Consider the following 25,653-nt stretch of genomic DNA (forward strand, 5'->3'; position numbering starts at 1 on the left):
TCTCTGGATTCCCAGTACATTTGAAAAATAGGTGATGGTGATAACTTACTGAATTCTTGAGGTTATTCAGTGCACTAAGGTCTTGTAGATGATTTTATTTAATTCTCGTAACTACCCTATGAAGTAGGTACTGTTCCCATTCTCTTCAAACCCCCCCTCCTTTTTTTTTTTTTTTAAAACAGCAGAGGAGACTTCTGATGAGTGGTAGAGATGGCATTCAAATCTGGTTGACTACTTCAGATTCTGAGTAGTCCAGTATCCTATCCTATTCCTTGCTCCCACGGTTTATGAGTGCCAGTACCCAGGTTATTAGGTGGCTATGGGACATACAGGCAAGTTGGTCAGCAATAGAAAAATTATATCAGTGTAACATCAGATATACTGGACAGATCTTTTGCCAAACAACATGAAAAAAAGGATAAGTAAGCAAAAATCATTTCCCATTTCTCATTCCTTATTGCGGTCATTCAGTTAAAAAACTCAAAAATTTTCAGCTGTTCCTAATGATGTAGTCACATGTCCCTTTAGCCAGCTTGATAGTTTATTCTTGGATGAAACTATTAATTAATTAATTTTGGTAGGCCTTTGTTACTTTGTCCTGTGGGTTGATATAGGGTGGCTATGAGTCAGAAATCAACTCGATGGCAGCGAGTTTGGTTTTTTATTTATTTATTTATTTATTTATTTTTGGATAACTTATACAAGTTGTTCTGTGTTATGGAAAGTACTCAGAAGGCCATTCTTTGCTTGTTTTACATTAAAAACCCAAATTTATAGGAAAAGTAAATCAAGTGTGATTATTTCGTTACAGAAATGCCTTCTCCAAAAAATTTCGTAATAGTTTCCCTTTGAAGTCCCACATGAAAATTTCATTTTAGGCTTAAGTGCTAGGAAAAGTGTTACCTACTTTGAAATCTGGTGTTTTTCTCTTTTTGGATAATGTGTTTCTCTTTTTCCTTTGATTGCTAGAATGCCACAGCCAAATAATTTTTGATTAATTGTGACCTTTTCTAGTGCATTAACAACAATCAGGCGTTTTTAAAACATTCCATTCTTTAAGAATATTTTCAGCACCTAACTTGTGCCAGGCATTAATCTAGGACCTTGTATATAGTTGTAAATATGACAGAGGTGTTTGACCTGCCCTCATGAAAGAGCCTATTATATGTATATAGCATGAAATATGTTTTTTTCTAAACCCAGAGATTGTCATTTGGTCTTCTGAGATACCATTCTCTTAAATGTAGCAAGGCATAGCAGTGACAATTCTTCAAGGTCAGGGGTGAGGGGTTTTCACCCCTGGGACCCACCCAGGTGAATTCACTTTGTTTGTGTAAACAGGCTTCCAATGACAAACGATTAGCCTACTTAGTGACTGCTTACTCTCATCCACTTGCGTGCATATGTTTTCATGACAAGGGCATAAATGTTTATGTATTTTAAATTCTCATGACCTGAAAGAAACGGAATCTCTTGGCTGTGTTCTGTGATTTGGTTTTTGTTTTATGATAAGAATATAACAGTAGGAATTTGTTACCGGGTATACATGTTGTTTTCCATGAAGAATCTCATTTATTTCATAGAAGACTAATTGAGGCATATTACAGCCTCTTTAAAAAAAACCTGATGTCCAGTAGTTTTCAAAGTTCTTAATAGTTGTAAAAGACAAAATATAGTGTATACCCTGCCCATTCCTTTGTCCCCAGCTTGGCATTGGAAATAAATCATTTGTCAAAATTCATAAACACCTTAAGAAGAAATTAAACCACCAAGGACAAATGAACTATTAAAAAAATATATTTCTGAAAGATTATTAGGCAGAGTTTTTATTTCTGTTTAAGTGGAACAGATTAGTTTCTAGGTAGAGTAGAATTTATATTGGACACATTGTTGAGAAAAATTGAACTGTTACCAAAACGCTTAAGCAGTCACAAGGGTGGCGTTAATAACACATGCATTAATTGAGAAAAAAAGGAATACAAGACATAGACTGGCTGAAGAGAATATGGACATTTTAAGAACTCTGTGGGCTCCGTAATTCCTCCACCCAAAGTCGACTGTTTCAGAATTCTTTTCTCAAATGCACATTCTGTTTGCTTAAGTCTCCATCTGCTACTAGCTTTGAACATTGCCTGAAACGTATGTGTGGCTTGGCAGAAAGTCTGATAGGAAGAGGGAGGCACAGCCTAAAGTTTGTCTTGTTAAATAACGGGGCAGAGCCGTCACAGTTCATAGCCTGTGAATGCTCACTGGTTATCACATGCTACGGCTGGAAAAGACGCTTGTAATTATTTTCGTAAAAGTCCTTCTTAGGTTAGCACTTGTGCCAGAACAGATAGGGGATTTTGATGTATTCCACTTCTCTGTTGTTTGTTTAAATCATCGGTTTGCTTCAGGAAAGTTGTGGGATTTTGTTTGTTTGCTTTTTAAGCCATTTATATCTCCCAATTGAGTTTAGCTTGTTTCTTTGCTGCAAAGATTGTATACTAGTTCTGGTCTCTGTTTGTTCCCTTACTTGATGTGTTTGTGCAGGTCATCTTTGATCTGAGCCAGTATTTAGTTACAAATAGTCTTGACAGAAGTTTCAAATAGCAACATAGAATGCAATGTTTTCAAGTTGGGAGTTACAGTACATATTTGTGATAATTACCAACTTTGACATTTAGAAATCTTTGAAGGTACTTTTATCACTTAAAACCTTATTGATAGTACTAAGTTACTGATTTAGTGATCAAATGTACACAGGCTGTGGTTTCAGAAAACCTAGAGATGTGTATTTCTGTAGCATCCGTGTGCTGTGCTTTATTGATTCAGAAAAACTTAACTGCACTTCATGGTAAGGAACAATGATGCTCTCTAAGTGACTGGTTGCCTGGGCTTTGGAGTCAGAGCCTCAAGTCAGACTGAGTGCTGCCACTTCCTAGCTGTAGGAAACAGCTTTTCTAAAAGGATATTTCAGTAATCCTGATTAGCTCATTATTGTGAAGAATAAGGTTGAATAATGTATATAAACCACTTGCAGAAAGTCTGCTATATAGTAAGCGTTCAATAAAACCAAACCTATTGCTTTCGAGTCAAATTTCGACTCAGAGTGACCCTATAGGACACAGTAGAGTAGCCCCATAGGGTTTCCAAGGCTGTGTCTTTATGGAAGCAGACTGTCCCATCTTTCTCCCACGGAGCAGTGGCTGGTGGGTTTGAACCTCCGACCTTTCAGTTACTAGTTGAACACTTAACCACTGCACCACCAGTACTCCCTAAGTGTTCATTCAATAGATGCTAGTTTTTTTTTCCCCCTGATGCCTATCTCCCCTCTTTTTTGCTCCAGGCTATATTTATGTATATTTAAAAAATATTCTGGATTTATTTGGTAAACTTAAGTCATTAAATAAGACAATAGGTCCATTAAATTGTTTTAAATTTTTATGTTAGGTTGTTTTGCTCTTTTAAATTTCCCTAATAACCTAATAAGACATCTATAAAACACCTTCCCACTTGCATCTGCTATACAGATCTCAATTTTAGGCATCCTACTTTGAGCTTATCCTAGCCTAGCCAAATGTCAACAATTGATTGTTCTGTTTTTCAGTGAAAAATTGTGTCTCATGAGGGTTCACTTAAAATAATGAAATCAAAAAGTTGATTTTAAAAACGAGGGTGAGGAATTTAAGCTAAAAAGAATACTGGTTAATCATCTTACAGAACAATAAAGTTCCTAATACATTGGCCTTCCCAGTCATCCTCAGGAGAGCTCAAACTGTATACTTGCCTTTCGGTGTTTGCCAGGGCAACTCCAGATACAGCATTTTAAAGTAAGACAATATATTATTGTCATTGTTCTCCTATTTGAAGGTGAAAGTGTGGTGAATGTTTGAAAGGAATAGTTATTGGACAGCCTGCCTCAGTTAAGACAGTTTTAGCTCTAGGCGCATTAAAATTGAGTGTTTTGCAAAGAGGATATCTGGAAAAAGTGAATGTGAATATACTGGTGCCAAGCTTAGAACAGTTATTCAGTGTTGTAAACCAGGCCATCCTTTGCTTGGGAGAGGTTTAACCAATTAAGACAATTGTAGAGGTTGAAGAGATTTCTAAAACTAAAGTCCGGTTTTATAATCCTCCCAGATTTTGCAGCACCACCTCAATGGCATCCAAGGGCAGCTTTTGTATTAGTAAGTAATTTGAGGCTGGCTGAGTGGTAACCACCAGTTTGTCTTTGAAGTTCATTGGCTGCATGTACGGTACCTCCTCAGTTGGTAGGGTGTTTGCTTTTAAACGAAGAATGCTTTAAAGGTTCTTGCCTAACATTCTCATTATACGATTTTAAACCCTTCTGTTGAACATTATCATAAATTTTAAAATCATCCCCCCTCCAAAAAAATTTCCCCTTGCCATTTATCTTTAGGAAATTCCCCCAGGAACATTTAGCTATTAACTCAGGAGTGAATGTCATTGGTTGAAATTGCTGCCTGGGCCTCTGTTAAATATGAGGACTTTAGAACAAAATGGAAGTGTCAAATTACTGACCAGCATTGCAAGGTTGGCAGTGAATACTTATTTCAGTATTTCGTTGATCTACAAGAAACTCATTGATAGGGAATTAGAGCACTTTATACCAAGTAACCTTTTGTCTTTTCCTTCTCCTTTCTCTTTTTGTCTCTTTTGCTGTGACTCTCTTCCTTCTGCAGTGTTAGGTACTCTTTAAGCTAGATAGGAGTGAACTGCATCTAAGTTAGATAGGAGTGAACCGCATCTGTGCCCAGCTATATCTTTAATACCTTTCTTAAAATGCCAGCCCAGGAAAGTGAGGACCAGCTAGAGATGAGGAGACAAATAACACTACCTTGCATTCACCAGTCTGTGATCTGTGACAAGGTGTTGTCATAGCCGCTTCTAGATGTCATAAGTCTCCCCTCCCAGTCAGTCCCCTTTTATCTTGCCCCTAACCCCCAGTATAGCTTCTGAGAGAGAGACTAGGGTAGCCAGAAAAGCAGTGATTTCACCTGGGAGATTAGAATCTGGAGTGACCATTCCTTATTTCCTGTGCAAAACATACCGGTGTGTCAGCATTTCATGATTTTTTTCCTAGTGTCTACCATAGGCCAGAGGGGATAAATAGGTGTCAGCTGGTGTAGCAGCTCTGACCAGTTGATTGATGGCGGCAGCTGGGAACATGGTTTTGAGACAGTTTAGCCAAATGGGAGTCTGCTGTGCAGTAGGTAAACCTACTTAGGTTTACCAGGAAGCTTTTTGTAGGTTTTGATTTTGTACTTTTTGAAAACTTGGGTTGGAGGAGGAGGGGAAAAAGTAGGGGTGAAGGGAGAGTGGGGTCACAGGTCTGTCAACACTAAAACAAGGACACAGACCTAAAAATGTGTGAGATAAAGCAGTTTACTCAGCATTTTATGAGTTGTGTCTCTGCTTCCCTGCTTTGTTGATAATAGAAATAGCATCACTTCTTTTCATTCTTTGTTTTAATAAATCATATTGCCCTCTTTTCGAGCAGTGCATTTATCGAATCCTCATTCGAGCTGCCCTGGCGGGGACTGGGCCTCAGTGCAACCCAGCTGTTGTCGGAGCACTAACACCCTCCTTGTCAAGGATCCGATTACTATCAAGTCCTTTCTTTCTCTGCTGACACTTTGAGAGAGAGGGCACTCATTTTTATTTAAAAAAAAAAAAAAAAAAGTTTCTTTTATTTTTTAATTTTTAAAATTGGGGTGGGGAGTAAGACCAAACCAAGGTGGAGAATATCCTGGAACATCACATTACTTTATTGTGTAGTAGTGAAATTCCAGTGCATTGTAGATTTTTAAAAAGAATTTTATCAATTCATCTGTTATTGCTCTTAACTCTTAAATTTTTTAATATTCATCCAAGGTATTTAGGTCATCAGTATTACCTCATAAATAAGTTTGTTTAAAGCCTTGCAAAAACTTGAATGAGTTGATTTTCTAAGTGGTGGAAGAAGAAAATGAAGCCACCCACCCACAATAACATAGAAGCTCATTTCCCCATTCCTTCTGAGTCTCCGGGAGTAAATACATTGGAGCAGTGGTAACTGCCCTGTCATGGTCCTAATATCCCTGACTCTCTTTGCTAGCTTAAAGGAACACTTCTTTTTCTTCTTTATCCAAGGGACGGTAATGTGGGCAAGACTGGATGAAGAGGAATTTGGTGGTTTGCTACCATTCTTAGGCTTTTACCCCGTGTAGTCTAAAAATGCTATTATGAAATCTGTTGTATTCAGGCTATTTGAGGGGAGATTTAGGAAGATTACAGTATACTTTTCAGAGAAATGCATTTTTATTTATTTATAAAATTTATGCATATTTTTCATTTTAAGTATGAGTGCACAGTGGAGGCTCTGTTTTAGCTAATAGAAAAAACATTTTTTATAATTAGAATAGTCAGTGAACAATGTGAAGTGGTGACTCTTTGACTGGGAAGAGCTCTGATATCTTTTTGGAGATGGTAAACTGAGCACCAGGAAGGGTGATAACTGAACAGGAATACCTCAGAGCTAGGTCTCTAGATGACAGGTCTTCTTTCTACTGTGCAAGTTGGTAGACTCTAACTTCTGCTAATATCATCACTAAATTGTACACTAACAGGTGTTTAAGAAGTACTGATTAAAAAAATATCATTTTATAAAGTCGTGTTTTTACTGTCACTTGCTTGGCAATCTCTGCCTTTCTTATATCTTCAGAATAGCAAATTGTGTTCTGGCCTGTTTTTTTCTATTTTTTTTTATTTTTTATGATATTGAAACTTTCCATTTGTAAGTTAATTTTGATTAAAATTTATTTGCCAAATCAGCGATTTTATTTTGATTTAAAAGAATAGTGACATTTTAAAGCAGAAGGAGACCTTAACATTGATTCTATACCACTTGCGAATTCACCTGGCTGATGTAAATCTATTAAACTGGGGAGCAGGGGGGGGATTCTCATATATGTCAGAAAGATCAAAGATTAAGATGAGAAGATAACTGATATGGGAAGATTATCATATTAATTTTATACTGCTGCTGCTTCTCGAGGCCATCATATTATGTGTAAAATTGATTTCTAAGGTGGTGGTGTTTTTAATAGTGGTTTAGAATATAACATGGGCTGTATGGCTTTGTTTTCTCCTTTTATTAATAGATCTGTAGAACGTGTCAGATATCACCCCTTCCTGACATAGCCTTAAAAACAAAGGACAAAAGAAATAATGGTAGCCAAACTATCTCTGTATTAATTTTTCCCCCTTTTTCAGAATGAATAAATCCACTTTCAGAACAGAGTCGCTTAAGCTGGTGTACATGTTGACAGAGTAGACATCTTCCAGCTCTGCTGCAACTTTGCCATGGGCCTAAGAAGGTCCCTGCAGGTAGTGAGAGAAGAACTTTGTTTGGATTTTTCCTTTTCTGTAGTTCTTCTACATGACAAGAGAAAAACTAAGAAAGTACAAAGTTCTTGAGTAGTATTTTTTATCGTGAGAAATAAGTCTTCTTTAGAATAATCAGATGTATAATTTATTTGCCTGATAACAGCAGGTGTTGAAAAATAAGACCATGTCCATATGAAGAAGGCTCTTTTGTACTTTATAACGCTAAGTCTTGTTTGCTATGTAAAACCATAGTAGCATTATAACCATGGAAACGACAGACATATAACTTTACTTTAGCTAAAACCTAATTAAGGCTTTTGAAAATAAAATAGCTAAGTTCCTGATGAAGCAAATATGTTTATTCACCATGGCCATGCATTCATTATAATAGGAATAACTTGACAGTATGTTGACTATAGAATTTTCTTCTATATATGCTGTTATTGGACTGTAGTTGCTTTTTGCTGTGATGTCTTGTTTATTGTCTGTTTGCACCTATTTTTCTAGTTAGTCCTGCTCTAAGTCAGTAACATACGTTAGAGTCATTAATTTGACAAAAGAATAAAACTTTTCTTTCCATATATGGTGATTAAAATATAACTTTATTAACTGTTCTGTTAAAAAAAAATAGTGTTTGTTACTTAACACAAAGGAACACCCAGACAAGAGAAACAAATTCATTTTAAAATTTAGCATATGCAGTAGGGGGCACCAGATGAAGGCAAAAATGAATTCTTATGTTTTAAATCAGCAGCAGCCTGTATCCTGTTTATATTTAATGTGATAGCTGTTTCCCCATTAGTTTTACTGAGAGTTTTAACTTTTCAGTTCTAAGAGCAGTTTTGAAGAAGAGAGCGATAACTTTTCTTGCTTATTAATGCAAATGAAACTTCTCATGACCAGTTTATTAATTAAACAAATTTTTTCTTAAACCTTTACTATTTTCTGAGTTTAAAAAGGTGGAGTGGGAACCACATTTAATAATTCCTTGCTTAGAACAAAGCATTAATTTTGTATTTTTAATAACTTTTTGATAAAATGGTTTTTTATTAGAGGAAAAAAAGGAAAGCCCCAGTGATTTGAAAGCTTTATTTTGTTTTCTTTGTATGTGACTGAATGAATTTTTAAATCTGGAAGCCTATTTCCTATAGCTAATAAACAGTTCTATAGAAATTTATTTCCAGAAAGGCTTGTTTTGAATATTGGCATCATTGAATAGTTCTGTTTTTTTCTCCCCCGCCCTCCTTGACATCTAGTCCAATATCAGATGGAAATGATGCGGAGCCTTCGCCATGTAAACATTGACCATCTCCACGTGGGCTGGTACCAGTCCACATACTATGGCTCGTTCGTCACCCGGGCGCTCCTGGACTCTCAGTTCAGCTACCAGCACGCCATTGAGGAATCTGTCGTTCTCATTTATGGTTAGTAGGAGGTTCCTTTATTATTCTTTTCTTCCCTTAATATTATTACTACTATTTTTGCTTTCTGTCTTTTTGCCTCTAAGAGCAGCCTGGCAGGGCTTCTCAAGTAAATACCAACCCTGTTTCTGCAGCAGCCTCAGCAGCAGCTAAGTCTAGACAGGGTTTCCTTCTTTCTGTTTATTTTTCTTGCTATCAGAGCCCTGATGTGTACGTTTTGGAATGCTGGAGTAGCTGCTTCATTTTATTCCTCCACCTCCCCTCCCTCGTTGCAGGAGCTGGTGGAACTAGACCAGATGTCTAACAAACCCCGATTGCTGGAGTGTCTGGCTCTGTACGTGACTGACCAATCATAACACAGCTTGCCAAGTTTTTCTTTTTTTTTTTTTTATGCCTCTGACAGCAGTGTACAAAACCTGGACTGTTTCTTAGCACAAAGATTTTTTTCTTTTCGGCCTGTTTAATGGTGTTTCCTCAAGCTCTCCAGACCAGATGTTCTGTGCTGTATCAGAACTGTGGGCAATTAAACAGCTTTATAGCCTTCCCCCTCCCCAAACACTCACAGTCTGCCGTATCTGGCAGACTTGCATATAGTTTCCAGCTGAGAAGTAAATGTAACGTCCTGAGTATCTGTCAGAAAAAATACTAATGAATACGATCAATCTTAGGAGCTGCCCCAAAATTGTTTCAGTATGTTAACAATTGGATTACAGTAAAGAACAAGTTGTTAAAGCGTACTTATATTGGCTGGAAATGTTGCATCATCAGACCTTGATGAATTTTCCACTTGTTTCAATCTATTTTCGTTTTTACTTTAGCACCTATTGCTAAAAGTTTCACTGTGTTAAGTTTCAGACAACATGAATGTTAACACAGGTTTTAGGCGAATATTGGCGTGCCAGAGCCGTTATCATGCAGCGAGTGTTAAGCACTCTTACTCGCGGAGCGTTTAAGCAGTTAAAAAAAAAAAAAAGTTAGTTCGGACAAAATTGGTTTTTCTAAAACTGAAAGACACTTTGTGATAGCAGTTTGACTTTAGTGGTTCTATTTTCAGAATCCATTTTAATTAAGAAAATTGAACAGTGAATATTAGAATGGATAAATTTTCTTTGCAGGGTTATTCATTTTAAATTCCGGAACTACAGAAATGCATGCAGTGAATTTTCATATTTAATATTCATCAGTATTTTTCTCCTAATTTGATAAGGTGAATTCTTGGTTCTAGCTGAGGAATCGATTTGAAAATAACGCAACTGTGTTTTGAGTCTCCTATTTTTCCTTTTAGGGAGGAAATTATTCTACCTATTATAGGTAGGGTTGTTTTTTTTTTTTTATGTAGGATCCTAAATTTTCACTTACTGTTTGCTAAAATGGCTTGAATCTGTTTCAGATCATGTTATGATTATTTCTTATTTTGATCTTTATTTTGCAAAGAGTGTGTGATAAGTAACAAATGGGCACAAAATCAATGTTGTTGGAGCCCTGGTAGTGACAAATTCTTAGTAATTTTTTTCTCTTTTCCTTATTTGAGATCCCATAAAAACTGCCCAAGGGTCTCTCTCGCTGAAGGCATACAGACTGACTCCTAAGCTGATGGAAGTATGTAAAGAGAAGGATTTTTCTCCTGAAGCGTAAGTGTTTTGGGTCTATGAAGGCATATGGTAAAGGTTTGGTATTTTTCTTTTAAATTTTTAGTTTGCCACATTTATTGAGTCCTCGCTGGTGGTGTGATAACACTTTTGCCATGTGGACTGGAGAAGCTTTCTGTATGGCTGAGAGCCACTTAATTTCTTCCTTTCCATGTTTAAACTATTTTTTATGGGATGTCTCATCTGTTGTTCTCACCAAGGGTGAATTTTGTTAGGGTGAGCATTAATTAGCAACTGAATTTGAAGGACTAAATGACTGAATAAAGGAAGATAGAAAGAGTGATCAGAAACTGTCAGGTTGTAAGCTATGTGTCAGAACAGTTGTGAGCTGTATGTCTTCTTGTCTGAGCTCCTGTTTCTTGAGGGAGTGGGAAAGATACAGACATTTTAAGGATTCAGTCAAGAATGCTGCTTATTAGAAATTTGAGAATTTCCATTAACATGAAGAGAACGAATTGATAGAGATGGTTTGCGATCCTACTTTATGTAAATATTGGAATATTTACACTAAAGTTTTTTTTAAAAATTCTTCCATGTTCTGTTAATTATAGGAATTTTATTTATTAAATCAAAGTTCATGGTTTTGACTTCGTGTAGGACGACTCGTTAGTAGTTTCTCACTTGACCCCAAAAGAAATTATGGGGCAAAGACTTTGAAATGTACTATTTGTGAATATGGTAGTTAGAACTAAACTATGAGAAGCTGCCTTTTTGCTGTGTCCTGAACCATTGTATGTGGAGCATCCTGTGAGTATTTTGCTCGCCTTAATCTCTGTAGCTCAGTATGCTTCTAAAACGAACCTTTCAGGAGTTGGGGTATTTCTGCTTTTTGCTATTTACTTTTTAAAAATGTCTTAGGTATAGATGGTTTAGGATAACTTCCTATAATATTTATATTTTAGTAACAATGAAAATTTAAGGAATGAATAGGTTTTTTGTTTTTGGTAAGAATCTTATTTTCAGGCTTATAGTTCAAAGCTCAGATCATTTTCAGAGTTATTCAAAACACTCAGCTTGTACTTGACTATGTAAAACTCTAGTTTCTCTCCCTTTTTAAAGGGATGCTTGCTAATGAAACAAACATAAAGATCCTGGAGAGGGCTTGTAATTAGATAAAATGTATGAAACAGTCAATTTAACACCTACTTCTGACCAGCAGAGTAAAGTCTTTTTAACATGCTTCACAGATTGAAAAAGGCAAATATCACCTTCGAGCACATGTTTGAAGAAGTGCCGATTGTAATAAAAAATTCACATCTGATCAACGTCCTAATGTGGGAGCTTGAGAAGAAGTCAGCTGTAGCAGATAAACATGAATTGCTCAGCCTTGCTAGCAGGTAAGTAGCCCTGCCTCATGAGAAGTCCCTCTGGAACACGATCTTTACTGCACAAGACTCTTTTACATATTCTTTACTTAAAAACAAGGAAAAAATTACTTAACATTTTGATGTTGGTAAGACGTATGTAACAACATCTACCGCTTGTCCGGCCTTGTTAAGATCCCAGGAAAAACCCCAAACTGATAAAGTGAACAGTGTTGGAATACTGAGCACTCCTCTTCTGAGAACCGTTTGCTGTATCATTTGTGCTCTGATACTGTAAACTGCCCTGGGTTGGTGGAGGGGGGGAGCAGTTATTTGGCTGAGATTTATTTATTGTATACCGTCCTCAGAGGCTTATGGTACTGTTTCTGGATATTTAATAACACTCGGGAGACAGTCAAAAATGCTTCTTTCTTTTACTGGTTGCACTTGCCCTTGCTCATTTGCAAATTATGTCAGTTGTAAGCTTTCAGTCATTTGAGTTTTCAACTAAAATTTGAATATTCTTCACCAGATACTGGCTTTTACCATCTTAGGCCATAGTGACAAGTTTCCTCTAATGTGACTGCTTTAGCTACCTGGTTGCCAAGATATTATATATTACACTGATATAATGCTGACTGAGGTGTTCCAAAACATTATGAAATTAATGGTTACTTTCTCCCCACCTGTTGCTTGTAACAGATGTGTGAACAGAGTCACTTATATATCGTCTTAAATGTGAATTTGTGTGGTGGGAGGTGGCTAGCAGCTGACCTGCTACAAGTCTAAAATTAGATAGAGTAGGTGATCAGTCTGTGTATTTGTTCAATGACTGAAAGAAATAAATTGTATTTTCTTAAGCAGCCGGTGTGGAGCAGAAGCTCAATTATTTATCCCATTTCTTACTGTCTCAGATAGAAGCACAGAAGAACATGCAGACTTTCTACTTCCCCAGTACAAGGGAAGTGAGCAGAAGGACCACAGAACCCAGTGTTGTTCTTCATGCTCAGAATGGGTGGGACTGTGGTGTGGGAATGCTATCTTCCATTGTGTGGATCCATCATGAGGGCTGCTAGGGGAGGGGGATGGCACCTGAGTGGTAAGTGAAGTACTAAGTGATGCAGCCAGGTCACGAGGCAGATTTGACACTAAAGACTATACTGTTTGACTGCAAACATATTCATAATAATCTTTTCATTTGTCTATTTTAGAAATTCATATTTTTTTCTGTATTGCTTTTATAAGAGACACCTGTGTTTAAAACTTTGAAGTAAGAACCTTTTTCCGCATGTAAGGTTATAATTTGATGTATTAAACATATAGTTATATAATAATTTTCTTGCTTTGAATTTACTCCATGAAAGCTTTTGCTTGTATAATCTGTGCCCTCACCTTTTCCCAAGCTTCCTTTACTGAGCGTACAAAACAAATAAAGCTCTTCTGTGCTTTCACATTACCAAAGAGCTGGTCTGTCATGTCTGTTTGTCTAAGGCAGCATCTGTAATAGCCAGGAAAATGTTCCCAATTCACCATAGCAACGAAGCCCTGGACAAATACTTCATTATAGTTTTTATCTTCTCTACTTTACTTTATGTGTAATAGGAAAAGACTGAAATAGGACTTTTGTACATTTTAATTTTTAATTTCTAGTACTAATAGTGTGATGGTGGCAGGCCAGTTGCCATGAGAAGTTTTCTAAGACGCCCCACCAGAAATCATTGTTAAGCAGCTCCTTAAACATTTTGTTTGGTCTTGCCTTTTGCAACCTATATTTGGATGCCAGTGCTTTGATTTACCTGATAACTTTGTTCTACACTATAAATAATAATAATAAAAAAAAAAATTTATTTTTCATTTTATTAGATGGAAGTTCTAATGGTTCTTCCATAACAGCCTTTATTAATTTTTTTAAAAAATAAGCTTCCAGCTTTCCACACATGAAAAACAATTCTGTATTCTTCTTTAGAAAAATAAACTAGAGGTTGGCCATCGTATATAAAGATAATATGGATAAGTTGATACTGTAGCCAGAGCAGACTTATCACTCCATGTCCTGGTACACATCTGTTTAAGTTATCTGTTTTTAGTTCTTTGTTTCCTTGGCAGTAAAAGAAAATGCTGTATTATTGAAATTCCTAAGAGTAATTCTCTATTCCAATATTCTAGTTGAACTGGTACTGAAAAGATTCCCCAGAAAATTGCTCTTGGTAATGGATCTGATGTCTTGTGAATGTTATCAGTGAAATGGTTATGCACTGTTAATTTCTTGTGCCCTTCAAGGCCCGTACTCTACAGTAGGTGTTTTAGTATTTCTGATTGAATATATTTCTGAAGAGATTTATTTTAGTATAAATTATTTGAAATGATCGAAGTTCACATATCTGTTCTTGTGGCAGTGTTCTTTCATTATTATTACATATACTTACAGCACCTAACGGATTGACACAGTGGCTGCAGCAGTGGGCTAAGACATAGAATGATCCTGAGGGTGGGGCAAGACCGGGCAGCGCTTCATTCTGTTTGATGTAGGTTTGCTATGAGTCGAAACTGACTTGACGGCACCTAACGACAACAGCAGCACAAGGCACATAATATTAATATTTTACACTAAAAACATTTATTTGATGGGGGGAGAGGGTCTGTTCTAGTGGTGTCTTTTTCATTACTAAAATCAGTATATAGTCAGTCCCTATGATTCAACATTTGAGTATAAATAATAGGTTTTCCTCTTTATATATGGCAATACCTCTCCTTTTTGGTTCTCTCCGTTACCACCGTTCCCCCATTCCCTGCCCCCACAACCTCTAGTCATAAGATTGGTAGTGACCTTTTCCTACATAAATGACGTTTTAACAACTAATCATGTAGTTCTTCATGACATTTCTTGTACTTCGTACAGCTCTTTGGGCCTCAGTTCTTTCATTGGTGAAAATGAAAGGATCTGTGTCTGCTTTTAGGCCAATCCCACTGTTTACTTGGTTCTTCTTTTCCTAACTCATCTACATGCCCTGGAGCACAATTAAACTCGGGTTTGTTAAGAAAAAGTGTTCATGACTTCTGAGTTTGAGTTAAACTTCGTTGTTAAGAAAATAAACACTGTAGATATTTTATTTGGTAATTGTAACAGTTCCTATCCTAGCATATGTGAGTTCTGACAGTAAGAAACAGAGCCGTTTCAGATACTGGTGGTACAGGTGTGGGTTCCGCATGGACAGGTCCATAACAAGTTGACTCAGACTCTTTCCTCTACCCCTGAGTTTATGTGTGTATGTGCTTTTCTCATTCTTGTATCAAAAGGCAGATCCATTTAGTAACTCAGAATTGTTTAGAGCAATGGCAAAACCATAACTTGAAGTACAACATGTCAGTGTATTTACTTTACATTTCAGCAATCATCTGGGAAAGAATCTACAGTTGCTGATGGACAGAGTGGATGAAATGAGCCAAGATATCATTAAATATAACACGTACATGAGAAACACTAGTAAACAGCAGCAGCAGAAACATCAGGTTCGTATTATGTAAAAATTAAACAAACATCATTGAATTCATTCCTCTGAGTATGACACTTCAAGAGTCATCTTCAGAATGATCTACGTTATCTTTGGTAAATCACTGACCGTTAGCTAGTAACTGTGTCATACTTAGAAAGATTTTTTTTTCTAAATATTATGTTTCTATATATTTTTCTTTATATAGTGTGATCCTAATACATTATCTACAAGCTGCACTTGCCAATGCCTATCTTGACAATTGGTATACTGAGCTCAGATTGTAAGGCCAAGGTTATGCAGATAAGAGATGCATTTATTGAGAAAGGCAAAGAGATTCCAAAATGTCACAGCTCATTTCTTCACTAACTATAATTGGGTTGGTAGTGACTCATTGCACCATAGTTAGCAATCTTCAGTTCATTTAAAAAACTGAGCAACTGTGATTAAGAGCGAGCAATTTTGATAGGAAATAATAGACCAACTGCTGTGAAATATTATAATAGAGATGAAAACCCTAGAATTACCTGCATACTTTCATATGTACATAGATGATGCCATGGCCATTTAACCTTTTCTTTATTAGTGTTACCTGAAGCCACAGGATTTTCACAGTTCCTGGAACACTGTTTTTAGACTATGTTGCTCTAAAATGTTCTTAGCGTTTGATTCATAGATGAGTTAATTCTAGAATGCTTATCTATGAAAGTCGTGTTTGTGTATGACTATTCTGTATTTGTTCAAAAGAACTTTAAACTAGGTGCTGTTAGTATAGAATTCTAAGCATAACTAAGTGGTCCTGAGAATCATGTGTTAAAAATAATTTAAATATTGGAGTTCTTCCATTTTTTTAAATTTAAAATACATTGTTCCTACAGTAATTAGAATTGAGAAAATGTAAATCTATAAAGCATCTTTTTTAACTGAAGAGATGTGTTTCCAGGTCTCTGATAACCCAACTTGATTCCCTTCTCTGACTGGTCCTTCATGTAGGTAAGGGACTAGCCTGTGATATCAAATTGAATATCATCCACCTCTGAGACAGTTGATTCTGAAAACCAAATTTACAGATACCTTTTGGAATTCTAATATGTTCAAATTTAGCAAGCTTTTACATTTATTCAGACCAGCACCATTCAATATTTATCTCAGTGTTACTCTTATATCCCATAAATGACTACAGGAATCTTCACAAAGCAAGGTACTCTTCCTCTTCAGGAAGAACTAGCCTCTCTTTCAGTTTTTATAGGAATGCAGGGACTAAATTTTTACTAACCCACCTTGATTTCTCATTACCTGCTTATGTGTCAGATACTTTTCCTCTACTGTTGAAAGGAATCCACAAATACAGTGAACCTTGCCAGAGCCAGAACTCAACGAGACGGCCTTTTTCCTCCAGATCTGGCACGTGTTCCACCAGCGGCGGTGGGCAGTCTTACCACTTTTCTGTCCCTCCTTTTACTGGAAAAGATTTGAATTTTCCCCCTCTGACAGGTTTCCACCTTATACAGATTCTGGTTTTCAAAGGTGTTGCCATATTAGCTCCTGACTATAATTGATCCGTAAGTTTTTACGATTTACACACCACACACACATATGTATAAAATATATACAGGTAGTCCCCAGTTTAAGAGGGGGTTCTGTTCCGATGATGACTCCATCATGAAACGGTTCTGACATGTCTTTTTTTTTTTTTTTTAGTTTTCATTATTACTGCCTTTAATTATCAGTATCTTTATAAATTCACCACTTGTCTGTCAGTTTGTTGTACCACGATGACTTGGGTGTTGCTGTGATGCTGGACTCTATGCCACTGATATTTCAATTACAATCAGGATCATCCATGTTGGACAGGTTTCAGTGGAGCTTCCAGACAAAGACAGACAAGAAATAAGGACCTGGCAGTCTACTTTTGAAAAAAATTGGCCAGTGAAAATCTTATAAATAGCAGTGGAACATTTTCTGATGTAGTGCTAGAAGATGAGCCCCTCAGGTTAGAAGGCACTCAAAATATGATCTGGGGAAGAGCTACCTCCTCAAAGCAGAGTCGGCCTTAATGATGTGGATAGGGTCAAGTTTTCAGGACCTTCATTTGCTGATGTGGCACTACTCAAAATGAGAAGAAAACAGCTGCAAACATCCATTAATAACTGGAGTGTGGAAAGTACGAAGTATGAATCTAGGAAAACTGGAAGTAGTCAGAAATGAAATGGAATGCATAAAGATCTGTATCCTAGGCATTAGTGAGCTGAAATGGACTGATATTGGCCATTTTGAATTAGACGATCTTATGGTCTGCTATGTCAGAAATGACAAATTGCAGAGGAATGGCATTGGATTTCAGGTTCTGCCCTGAAGTACAATGCTGTCAGTGATAGGATAATATCCATAAGCCTACAAGGAAGACCAGTTGGTACAGCTGTTACTCATATTTATGCACTAACCATTAATGCCAAAAATGAAGACTTTTACCAACTTCTGCAGTCTGAAATTAATGAGACATGCAATCAGGATTTATTGGTAATTACTGGATACTGGAATGCGAAAGTTGGAAACAAAGGTGAAGGATCAGTAGTCGGAAAATATGGCCTCAGTGGCAGAAATGACATAGGAGATTGCATGATAGAATTTTGCAAGACCAACGACTTTTCACTGCAAATACCTTTTTTCAACAACAAACAGCAACTATACATGTGGACCTTGCCGGGTAGAATACACAGGAATCAAATCAACTGCATCTGTGGACAGAGACAATGGAGAAGCTCACTATCATCAGTCAGAACAAGGCCAGGGGCTGACTGTGGAACAGACCATCAGTGGCTCATATGCAAGTTCAAGTTGAAGCGGAAGCAAATTAAAACAAATCCAGGAGAACCTAAGTACCATCTCAAGAATGGATTTGACATGTTGAACACTAAGGACCAAAGACCAGACGAGTTGTTGGATGGTATCAAGGACATCATACATGAAGAAAGCAAAAAGTCATTGAAAAGACAGGAAAGGAAAAAAAAAAAAATGAATGTTAGAAGAGACTCTGAAGGTTACTCTTGAACGTAGAGTAGCTAAAGCAAAAGGAAGAAATGATGAAGTAAAAGACCTGAACAGAAGATTTCAAAGGGCGACTTGAGAAGACGAAGTATTATAATGAAATGTCCAAAGACCTGGAGACAGAAAACCAAAAGGGAATAACATGCTCAGCATTTCTCAAGCTGAAAGAACTAAAGAAAAAATTCAAGTCTTGAATTGCAATATTGAAGAATTTTATGGGCAAAATATTAAATGACACAGGAAGCATCAAAAGATGGAAGGAATACACAGATACTGTACTGAAAAGAATTGGTCAACGCTCAACCATTTCAGGAGATAGCATATGATTCAGAACCGGTGGTACTGAAGGAAGAAGTCCAAGCTGCACTGAGGGCATTGGCAAAAAACAAGGCTTCAGGAATTGATGGAATACCAATTGAGATGTTTCAACAAACGTACGTAGTGCTGGAAGTGCTATGCCAAGAAATTTGAAAGACAGCTACCTGGCCAACCAGCTAGAAGAGATACATATTTCTGCCGATTCCAAAGAAAGGTGATCCAACCAAATGTGGAAACTGTTGAATAATATCATTAATATCACACACAAGTAAAATTTTACTGAAGATCATTCAAAAACAGTTGCAGTAGTACATCATCAGGAGACTGCCAGAAATTCATGCCGGATTCAGAACAGGCCGTGGAACAAGAAATATCATTGCTGATGTCAGATGGATCTTGGCTGAAGGCAGAGAATACCAGAAGGATGTTTACCTGTGTTTTATTGACTATGCAGAGGCATTCGGCCATGTGGATCATAACAAATTATGGATAACATTGCATAGAATGGGAATTCCAGAACACTTAATTGTGCTTATGTGTAACCTGTATGTAGACCAAGATGCAGTTGTTCAGATAGAACAAGGGGATGCTGCATGGTTTAAAATCAGGAAAGGTGTGCGTCAGGGTTATATTGTTACACCTTACTTATTCCATCTGTATGCTGAGCGCATAATCTGAGAAGCTAGACTATATGGAGAATATCGTGGCATCAGGATTGGAGGTATACTCATTAACAACTTGCGATATGCAGATGACATAATTTTGATTGCTGAAAGGGAAGAGGACTTGAAGCACTTACTCATGAAGACCAAACACTAAAGCCTTGAGTATGGATTATACCTCAACGTAAAGAAAACAAAAATCCTCACAACTGGACCAATAAGCAACATCATGATACACGAAGAAAATATTGAAGTTGTCCAGGATTTCATTTTACTTGGCTCCATAATCAACACCTGTGGAAGCAAAACTTGAGAAATCAAAGGATGTATTGCATTGGGCAAATCTGGTGCAAAAAACCTCTTTAAAGTGTCGAAAAGCAAAGATGTCACTCTGAAGACTAAGGTGCACTTGACCCAAGCCATGGTATTTTCAATCATCTCATACACATGTGTGAAAGATGGACAGTGAATAAAGAAGACCAAAGAATTGATGCCTTTGAATTATGATGTTGATGAAGAATATTGAATATAACATGGACTTCCAGAAGAACGAGCAAATCTGTCACTGGAAGTACAGCCAGAATGCTCCTTAGAAGGGAGGATGACAAGACGTCTTGCTGCTTAGGACATGTTATAAGGAGGGACAAGTCGCTGGAAAAGATCATGCTTGGTTGGTAAAGTAGAAGGTCAGTTTGTAAAAGGAGATGACACTCCAAGAGATGGATTAACACAATGGCTGCAACAATTGGCTTAGATGTAGCAATGATTGTGAAGATGGCACAGGACCTGGCAGTGTTTCATTCTGTTGTACATAGGGTTGCTGTGAGTCTGAATTGACTCAACGTCGCCCAACAATAGCATCTTTATAAATCCAATCTTTGTCTTTGGTGGTTGGCATGGGAATGATAACATCAGCAAATTACACACTGCAACATTGTATGTAGTATGTATTACTGATGATGGCATGTCCCCCCCCCCCAAAAAAAAAAAAAGGATTGTCATTGCAATTTGTCTTAATTTGAATACATCATAATTCAGGGACTGTATTTTTAAAAATATGTATTTTTTCCCCCACCTTCTTTTTGAGAATCATAGGAATCCAGAGTTTGAAAGTCTTTGAGGTATCATGTGAGCTAGTGATCATTTTTAGCTAAAACATGTGGCAGGTGCTTATCTCTTATTAAGATAGTAGTAATAATAAAAATAACAGTGATAATATCATCAGAATTGATAGGGATAAAGCTGAAAGAATTCCCCAATGTGGTAGTTAATTACTTAGTCATTAAAGTTAGGTAGTGTGTAGTGCTGTCGTTTACCTCGTAATAAGTGGTAAAGTCACTCCCTTTCACTCACCAGTCACAAGCTTCTTTGCCTTTTAAGTCCCTGTTACTTATATGCCAGTTTTGTTTTTCTGAATTAGTTACGGACACTTGGAGCTCAGAGTGACACTAGCGTTTACAACAACAGAGATTTATTGGACTGTTGCCATATTTAGCTACATAGAAGTAAGAGTTACCAGTGGTTACAGTTTATAAAACTGAAGTCGGAGTTCGGAGCAATAGGGCTTTGCCGGTTACATTAGTGAGGGAGGTCTTTTTTTTCTTCTTAAGTAGAGAAAAATAATGAAATCCTTTTCCCTCTGAATTTTAGTATCAGCAGCGCCGCCAGCAGGAGAATATGCAGCGCCAGAGTCGAGGAGAACCCCCGCTACCTGAGGAGGACCTGTCCAAACTCTTCAAACCACCCCAGCCCCCTGCCAGGATGGATTCGCTGCTTATTGCAGGTATTGTTAGCCAGTGCAAAAACCTGGACAGTTTTCTCTATTGCTTAGGAAGTTGAAGGCGATGAGAAATTTAGGAACAGAAAAATATACTTAAAAAGCTATTACATTTAAAATAGTTGAATGATGAATTCAAATCTGGCACCTGTAATTACTGAAATTTAAGAATTCGTAAATCAGTCCTTCACTCTGAATACATCTAAATATTTTGAGATGGCATTATAAGCTTCTAAAATGGCATGGTTTTATTTGAGTCATTTTTCATGGAAACCAAGAAAGAATATTTACAGTCATAATGAAAAAAATAATTTGGCTCAAACCCCTCACTCTTCATTTTCTAACTTAGCATTGAGCCCATATCTGTACAAGCAGGTGTTTGAGTGGAATGAAATTGAAATTTTGGAGCTGAAGAGAAGTACCTTTCCCTTGCTTTGATTTAAATTGTAACAACATAAGTGTAATTCTGGATTGACTTTATTTGGTAATCATATTGAACACTATCTATCCAGAGATAGAGCAGAAGGAAGGCCTGGTCATCTACTTCCAAATGCTGAGCTGTTGAAAATCCAGTGGAATACAGTTCTACTGTAAAGCACAGGGCTTGCCATGATTTGGAATTGGCTTGATGGTAACTGGTTTGGTTTTTTGGTTTAACATAGTGGAGACCTTCCTCCCTGTAGTAGGACTTGATTTAAATACACTAACGTTCATGCTCTTATTTGGCTGTAATAACCTTACTTCAAACAAACAGTTGCTGTCCAGTCAATTCTGGTTCACGGTGACCCCATATGTGTCAGAATAGGACTGTGCCCCACAGGGTTTTCAGTGGCTGTGACCTTCTGGAGGTAGATTGCCAGGGCTTTCTTTCAGTGCGCCTCTGGGTGGATTTGAATCATCAACCTTTCCGTTAGTAGCTGAATGTGCAACTGTTTGTGTCACCCAGGGACTCCTTAATAACAGTAGTCTTCTGTGTAAATGCTGTTAAATCCTATTTGATCCAATCAGCCTATTACCCATGAGACATGTATTAGAGTGAAAATCATACTCAAAAGCTGATGTTTCATAATTTCTCTATTCTATTGATATTAGTGTGGGAGAAAAAAAATCCAGGTTCCTTAAAACTTTCTAATATACATATAAATTTAGGAAACAGACATTTGAAACAGAGTTGTATTTTTAATACTTTGACAAAAAAGTGTGAACAGCTTAACAACAAAAAGACAATCCAATTAAAAAATGGGCAAAGGATTTGAACAGAGTTCACCAAAGAGGATTTTCAAATGTCCAACAAACACAAGAAAAGATGCTTATTGCCATTAGCAATTAGAGAGATAGAAATCAAAAACCACAATAAGATACCACCTCACCCCTATTAGAATAAAACAAAAACCAAACCTACTGCTGTCGAGTTGATTCTGACTCATAGTTGACCCTATAGGATAGAGTAGAACTGCCCTATAGGGTTTCCAAGGAGTGGCTGGTAAATTCAAACTGCCGACCTTTCAGTTAGCAGCCGAGCTCTTAACCACTGTGCCACCAGGGCTGCCCTGTTGGAATGGCAGTGATCAAAAAAACATAAAACGGTAGGTGTTGGTGAGGTTGTGGAGAAACTGGAGCCTTTATCTGTTGCCTTTGGGAATGTAAAATGGTACAGCCACTGTGGAAAACAGTTTGACTGTTGCTCAAAATGCTGAGCATAGAGCTACCATATGACTCAGCAGTCCCAATCCTAGGTATGTACCCAGAAGAAGCGAAGACAGGAATGCAAACAGGGAACTGTACATCACTGTTTAGTGCAGCACTTTCCATAATAGCCAACCGATGAGTGGGTAAATAAAATGTGTTATATACATACATGGAAACCCTGGTGGCATAGTGGTTAAGTGCTACGGCTGCTAACCAAAGGGTTGGCAGTTCGAATCCGCCAGGCGGTCCTCGGAAACTCTATGGGGCAGTTCTAGTCTGTCCTATAGGGTGGCTATGAGTCAGAATCGAATCAACAGCACTGGGTTTGGTTTTTTGATATACATACATACATACAATGGAATATTAAAACTGTTGCCATCTAGTTGATTCTGATTCATAGTGACCCTATAGGACAGAGTAGAACTGCCCCATAGGGTTTCCAAGGCTGTAAGTCTTTAAGGAAGCCGACTGCCACACCTTTCTCCCACAGAGCAGCTGGCAGGTTCAGACGGACCTGGTTAGCAGCCTAGCAGTTAACCATGGCCCCAAGGGAGAGAGCTCTTGCCCGTAAAGAGAAATGAAGTCCTGATATATGCCACAGCATGGATGAACCTTGAAAACATCACAGTGATCAAAAAAGTCAGCCATAAAAGGGCAAATACTGTATAATCTCATTTATATGAAACAAGCAAATATATAGAAACCAAAGATTACTAGTGGTTACCAGAGGTGAGAGGGAGGGGAAAGAGGAAACTTTTGCCTAGGGGCATTGGGTTTATGTTAATGGTAGTGGAATGATTTGGAAGTGGATGGTGAGAATGGTTGTACAACTTGAAGAATGTAATCAGTGTCACTGAACGTTAAACATTTAGAAATTGTGGAGTTGGCATATGTTTTGTTATGTATCTTTTTACCACATTAAAAAATACGTATATAAATGGGGAAAATGGCTGACTGTTGTATCAGACCATTGGTTTTAAGACTTAAAAGGCAATGATGGAGCCCCTTCTACAAGCGGACTCTGCTCCTGCTCTGCTTGGGTGGAGAGAGGGCTCCAGAGGCACTCTGGACGAACCCTTGTATTTCCAAACTCAACATTTCCAGGCTGAGAACTACTATACTTGCTCATTTCTGGGTCAGGCGAGTTGGGTTCGTTTTCAGTTCTATGCTTTTATTTTTTCTTATCTCTTTTCTACCTCACTAAGGACAGCCAGTGCTATTTTCTCAGTTGCCCTAGTACAGTGCTGGTCTGATCTGCATAGTACATTTTGATTGACCCCTAGTTTGTATTTACTACAGCAGATGGCTTTTTAAAAAGTTGTGGTTTGTCTTCATTCTCCATGTTAGAATTGATTTTTATAAATTCTTGATTTAAAAAAAATACTGTTGATTTTCTTGTTTGACTGTTGTTCTTGGTCATTTTACAAATTGTGGAACACATAATGACATATTCTCTTTCTTCCTTTCCGAAATGCACAGGCCAGATAAACACTTACTGCCAGAACATCAAGGAGTTCACTGCCCAGAACCTAGGTAAACTCTTCATGGCCCAGGCTCTTCAAGAATATAACAATTAAGAAAAGGAATTAGCATGGACTCTTGAGATCACATTGGGGCAAGTCTTGGAAGAAGGAGTTTGCATATTGAAAAGCACAGGGGATTTCTTTAATGTCATTGGCTCTGATATTGTCTTTCAAGTCAAAAATAAAATAAAACTTTTTTTCATAGTCTCGACTACTTGCTTATTGGTTTCAGATGTATTTTACTTAGCTTCTTGTTTTTGTTTCGATAAGACGAGGCTTGACCAGAAGTCTCACCAGGCTCAGACTTACGAATTCCATCTTTGCTACCTCTGAGTTGCCACATTGCAGTTACTCAGTCCAGTGCCGCGTGTCTTAACTCCTGACCCAGGGGCTCTGACACATACTGTGAATTTTTATACCCTCATTGCTCCCAAGTGAGTGCCTGCCCCTGCAAGCCCAGGCTTCATGTACTTACTCAGGAGCCCCTTGTTCCCATGACTGGAATGACCTGTCCTACTTCCTGTAGGTCTACCTTTTCAGTTCTTCAGGTGGTGGTCGGCTAGTCGCTGGCTCACAAGCCAGTGGGCATAGGAATTTAAAAAACAGTTTCACCGAAGTACCATGTTTTGCATGAAAATGATATCCATTCTGTATATACAGTTTTATTTTCACTTAGGGTTTGTTGTTCATCTTTCCATTCCATGAAATACTGTTCCATTAACAGTGAGTGCTGGGAGTGGAGAAGGATTGGGAGAACAGTGATGCTTTGGACAGAAATGTATTTTCATAATTTCATATTTGAAAGATTACTTATAAAAAATCCCATGTAAAACAAAAAATCAGATCTACCAGCTGGCAGGGTGTACCTATGAGACTCCTACATGGTGATTTTTACCATGAAGACATGGACCCTTAGATGATTATTAATTATCAAATAGGGGGATGAATAAAAATAGAGTTAATAAGTCCTTTTTTTGACAGAGTCGTTTTGAAGGCATCACTGGGGCACCGGGTCAGGTAGTCACATTGAAACCTGGCTCTTCCCCTCTTGGTGTGTCTGAGGTAGTTTCCCTGTGCCTCAGTTTCTTAATCAGGGTGAGATAAGAAACAGGGACAAGAGTATTTACCTTATAGGGGATCGTGAGTGTTAAGTCAATTCCATATCATGAAATACTCCCATTGATTTTCAATTTATACATGGTTTTTTATAACCTTTCAAATAAAAAATTAGGAAAATACTTTTTTTTTTCCCAAAGCAGTGCTATTCTCCTAGTCCCTCCTCCTCCACTCCCAATATTCACAGTTAATAGAGTAACGTTACACAGTATGGAATTAAATTCTTTAACACTCAACAATCACCCTATAAGGTAATGTTCTTGTCTCCATTTCTTATCTGGATA

The 25,653-nt window shown here is 37.5% G+C and overlaps 1 protein-coding gene across 1 annotated transcript in view; it reads left to right on the forward strand.

Annotated features, from left to right (window-relative positions):
• Positions 1–24,455, forward strand: part of EIF3H (eukaryotic translation initiation factor 3 subunit H) — a 138,587-nt gene extending 114,132 nt beyond the window's left edge. Inside the window, exons 3-8 of the mRNA XM_049853584.1 lie at positions 8,628–8,795; positions 10,324–10,423; positions 11,629–11,778; positions 15,135–15,255; positions 20,915–21,047; positions 24,210–24,455. Of these exons, the coding sequence (XP_049709541.1) occupies positions 8,628–8,795; positions 10,324–10,423; positions 11,629–11,778; positions 15,135–15,255; positions 20,915–21,047; positions 24,210–24,307 (770 nt within the window). The 3' untranslated portion in view covers positions 24,308–24,455. The remainder of the gene's footprint in view (positions 1–8,627; positions 8,796–10,323; positions 10,424–11,628; positions 11,779–15,134; positions 15,256–20,914; positions 21,048–24,209) is intronic.
• The last annotated feature ends 1,198 nt before the right edge of the window (positions 24,456–25,653 follow it).

Source organism: Elephas maximus, chromosome 15, assembly GCF_024166365.1.
Source record: "Elephas maximus indicus isolate mEleMax1 chromosome 15, mEleMax1 primary haplotype, whole genome shotgun sequence".
Classification (NCBI taxonomy): Eukaryota; Metazoa; Chordata; class Mammalia; order Proboscidea; family Elephantidae; genus Elephas; species Elephas maximus.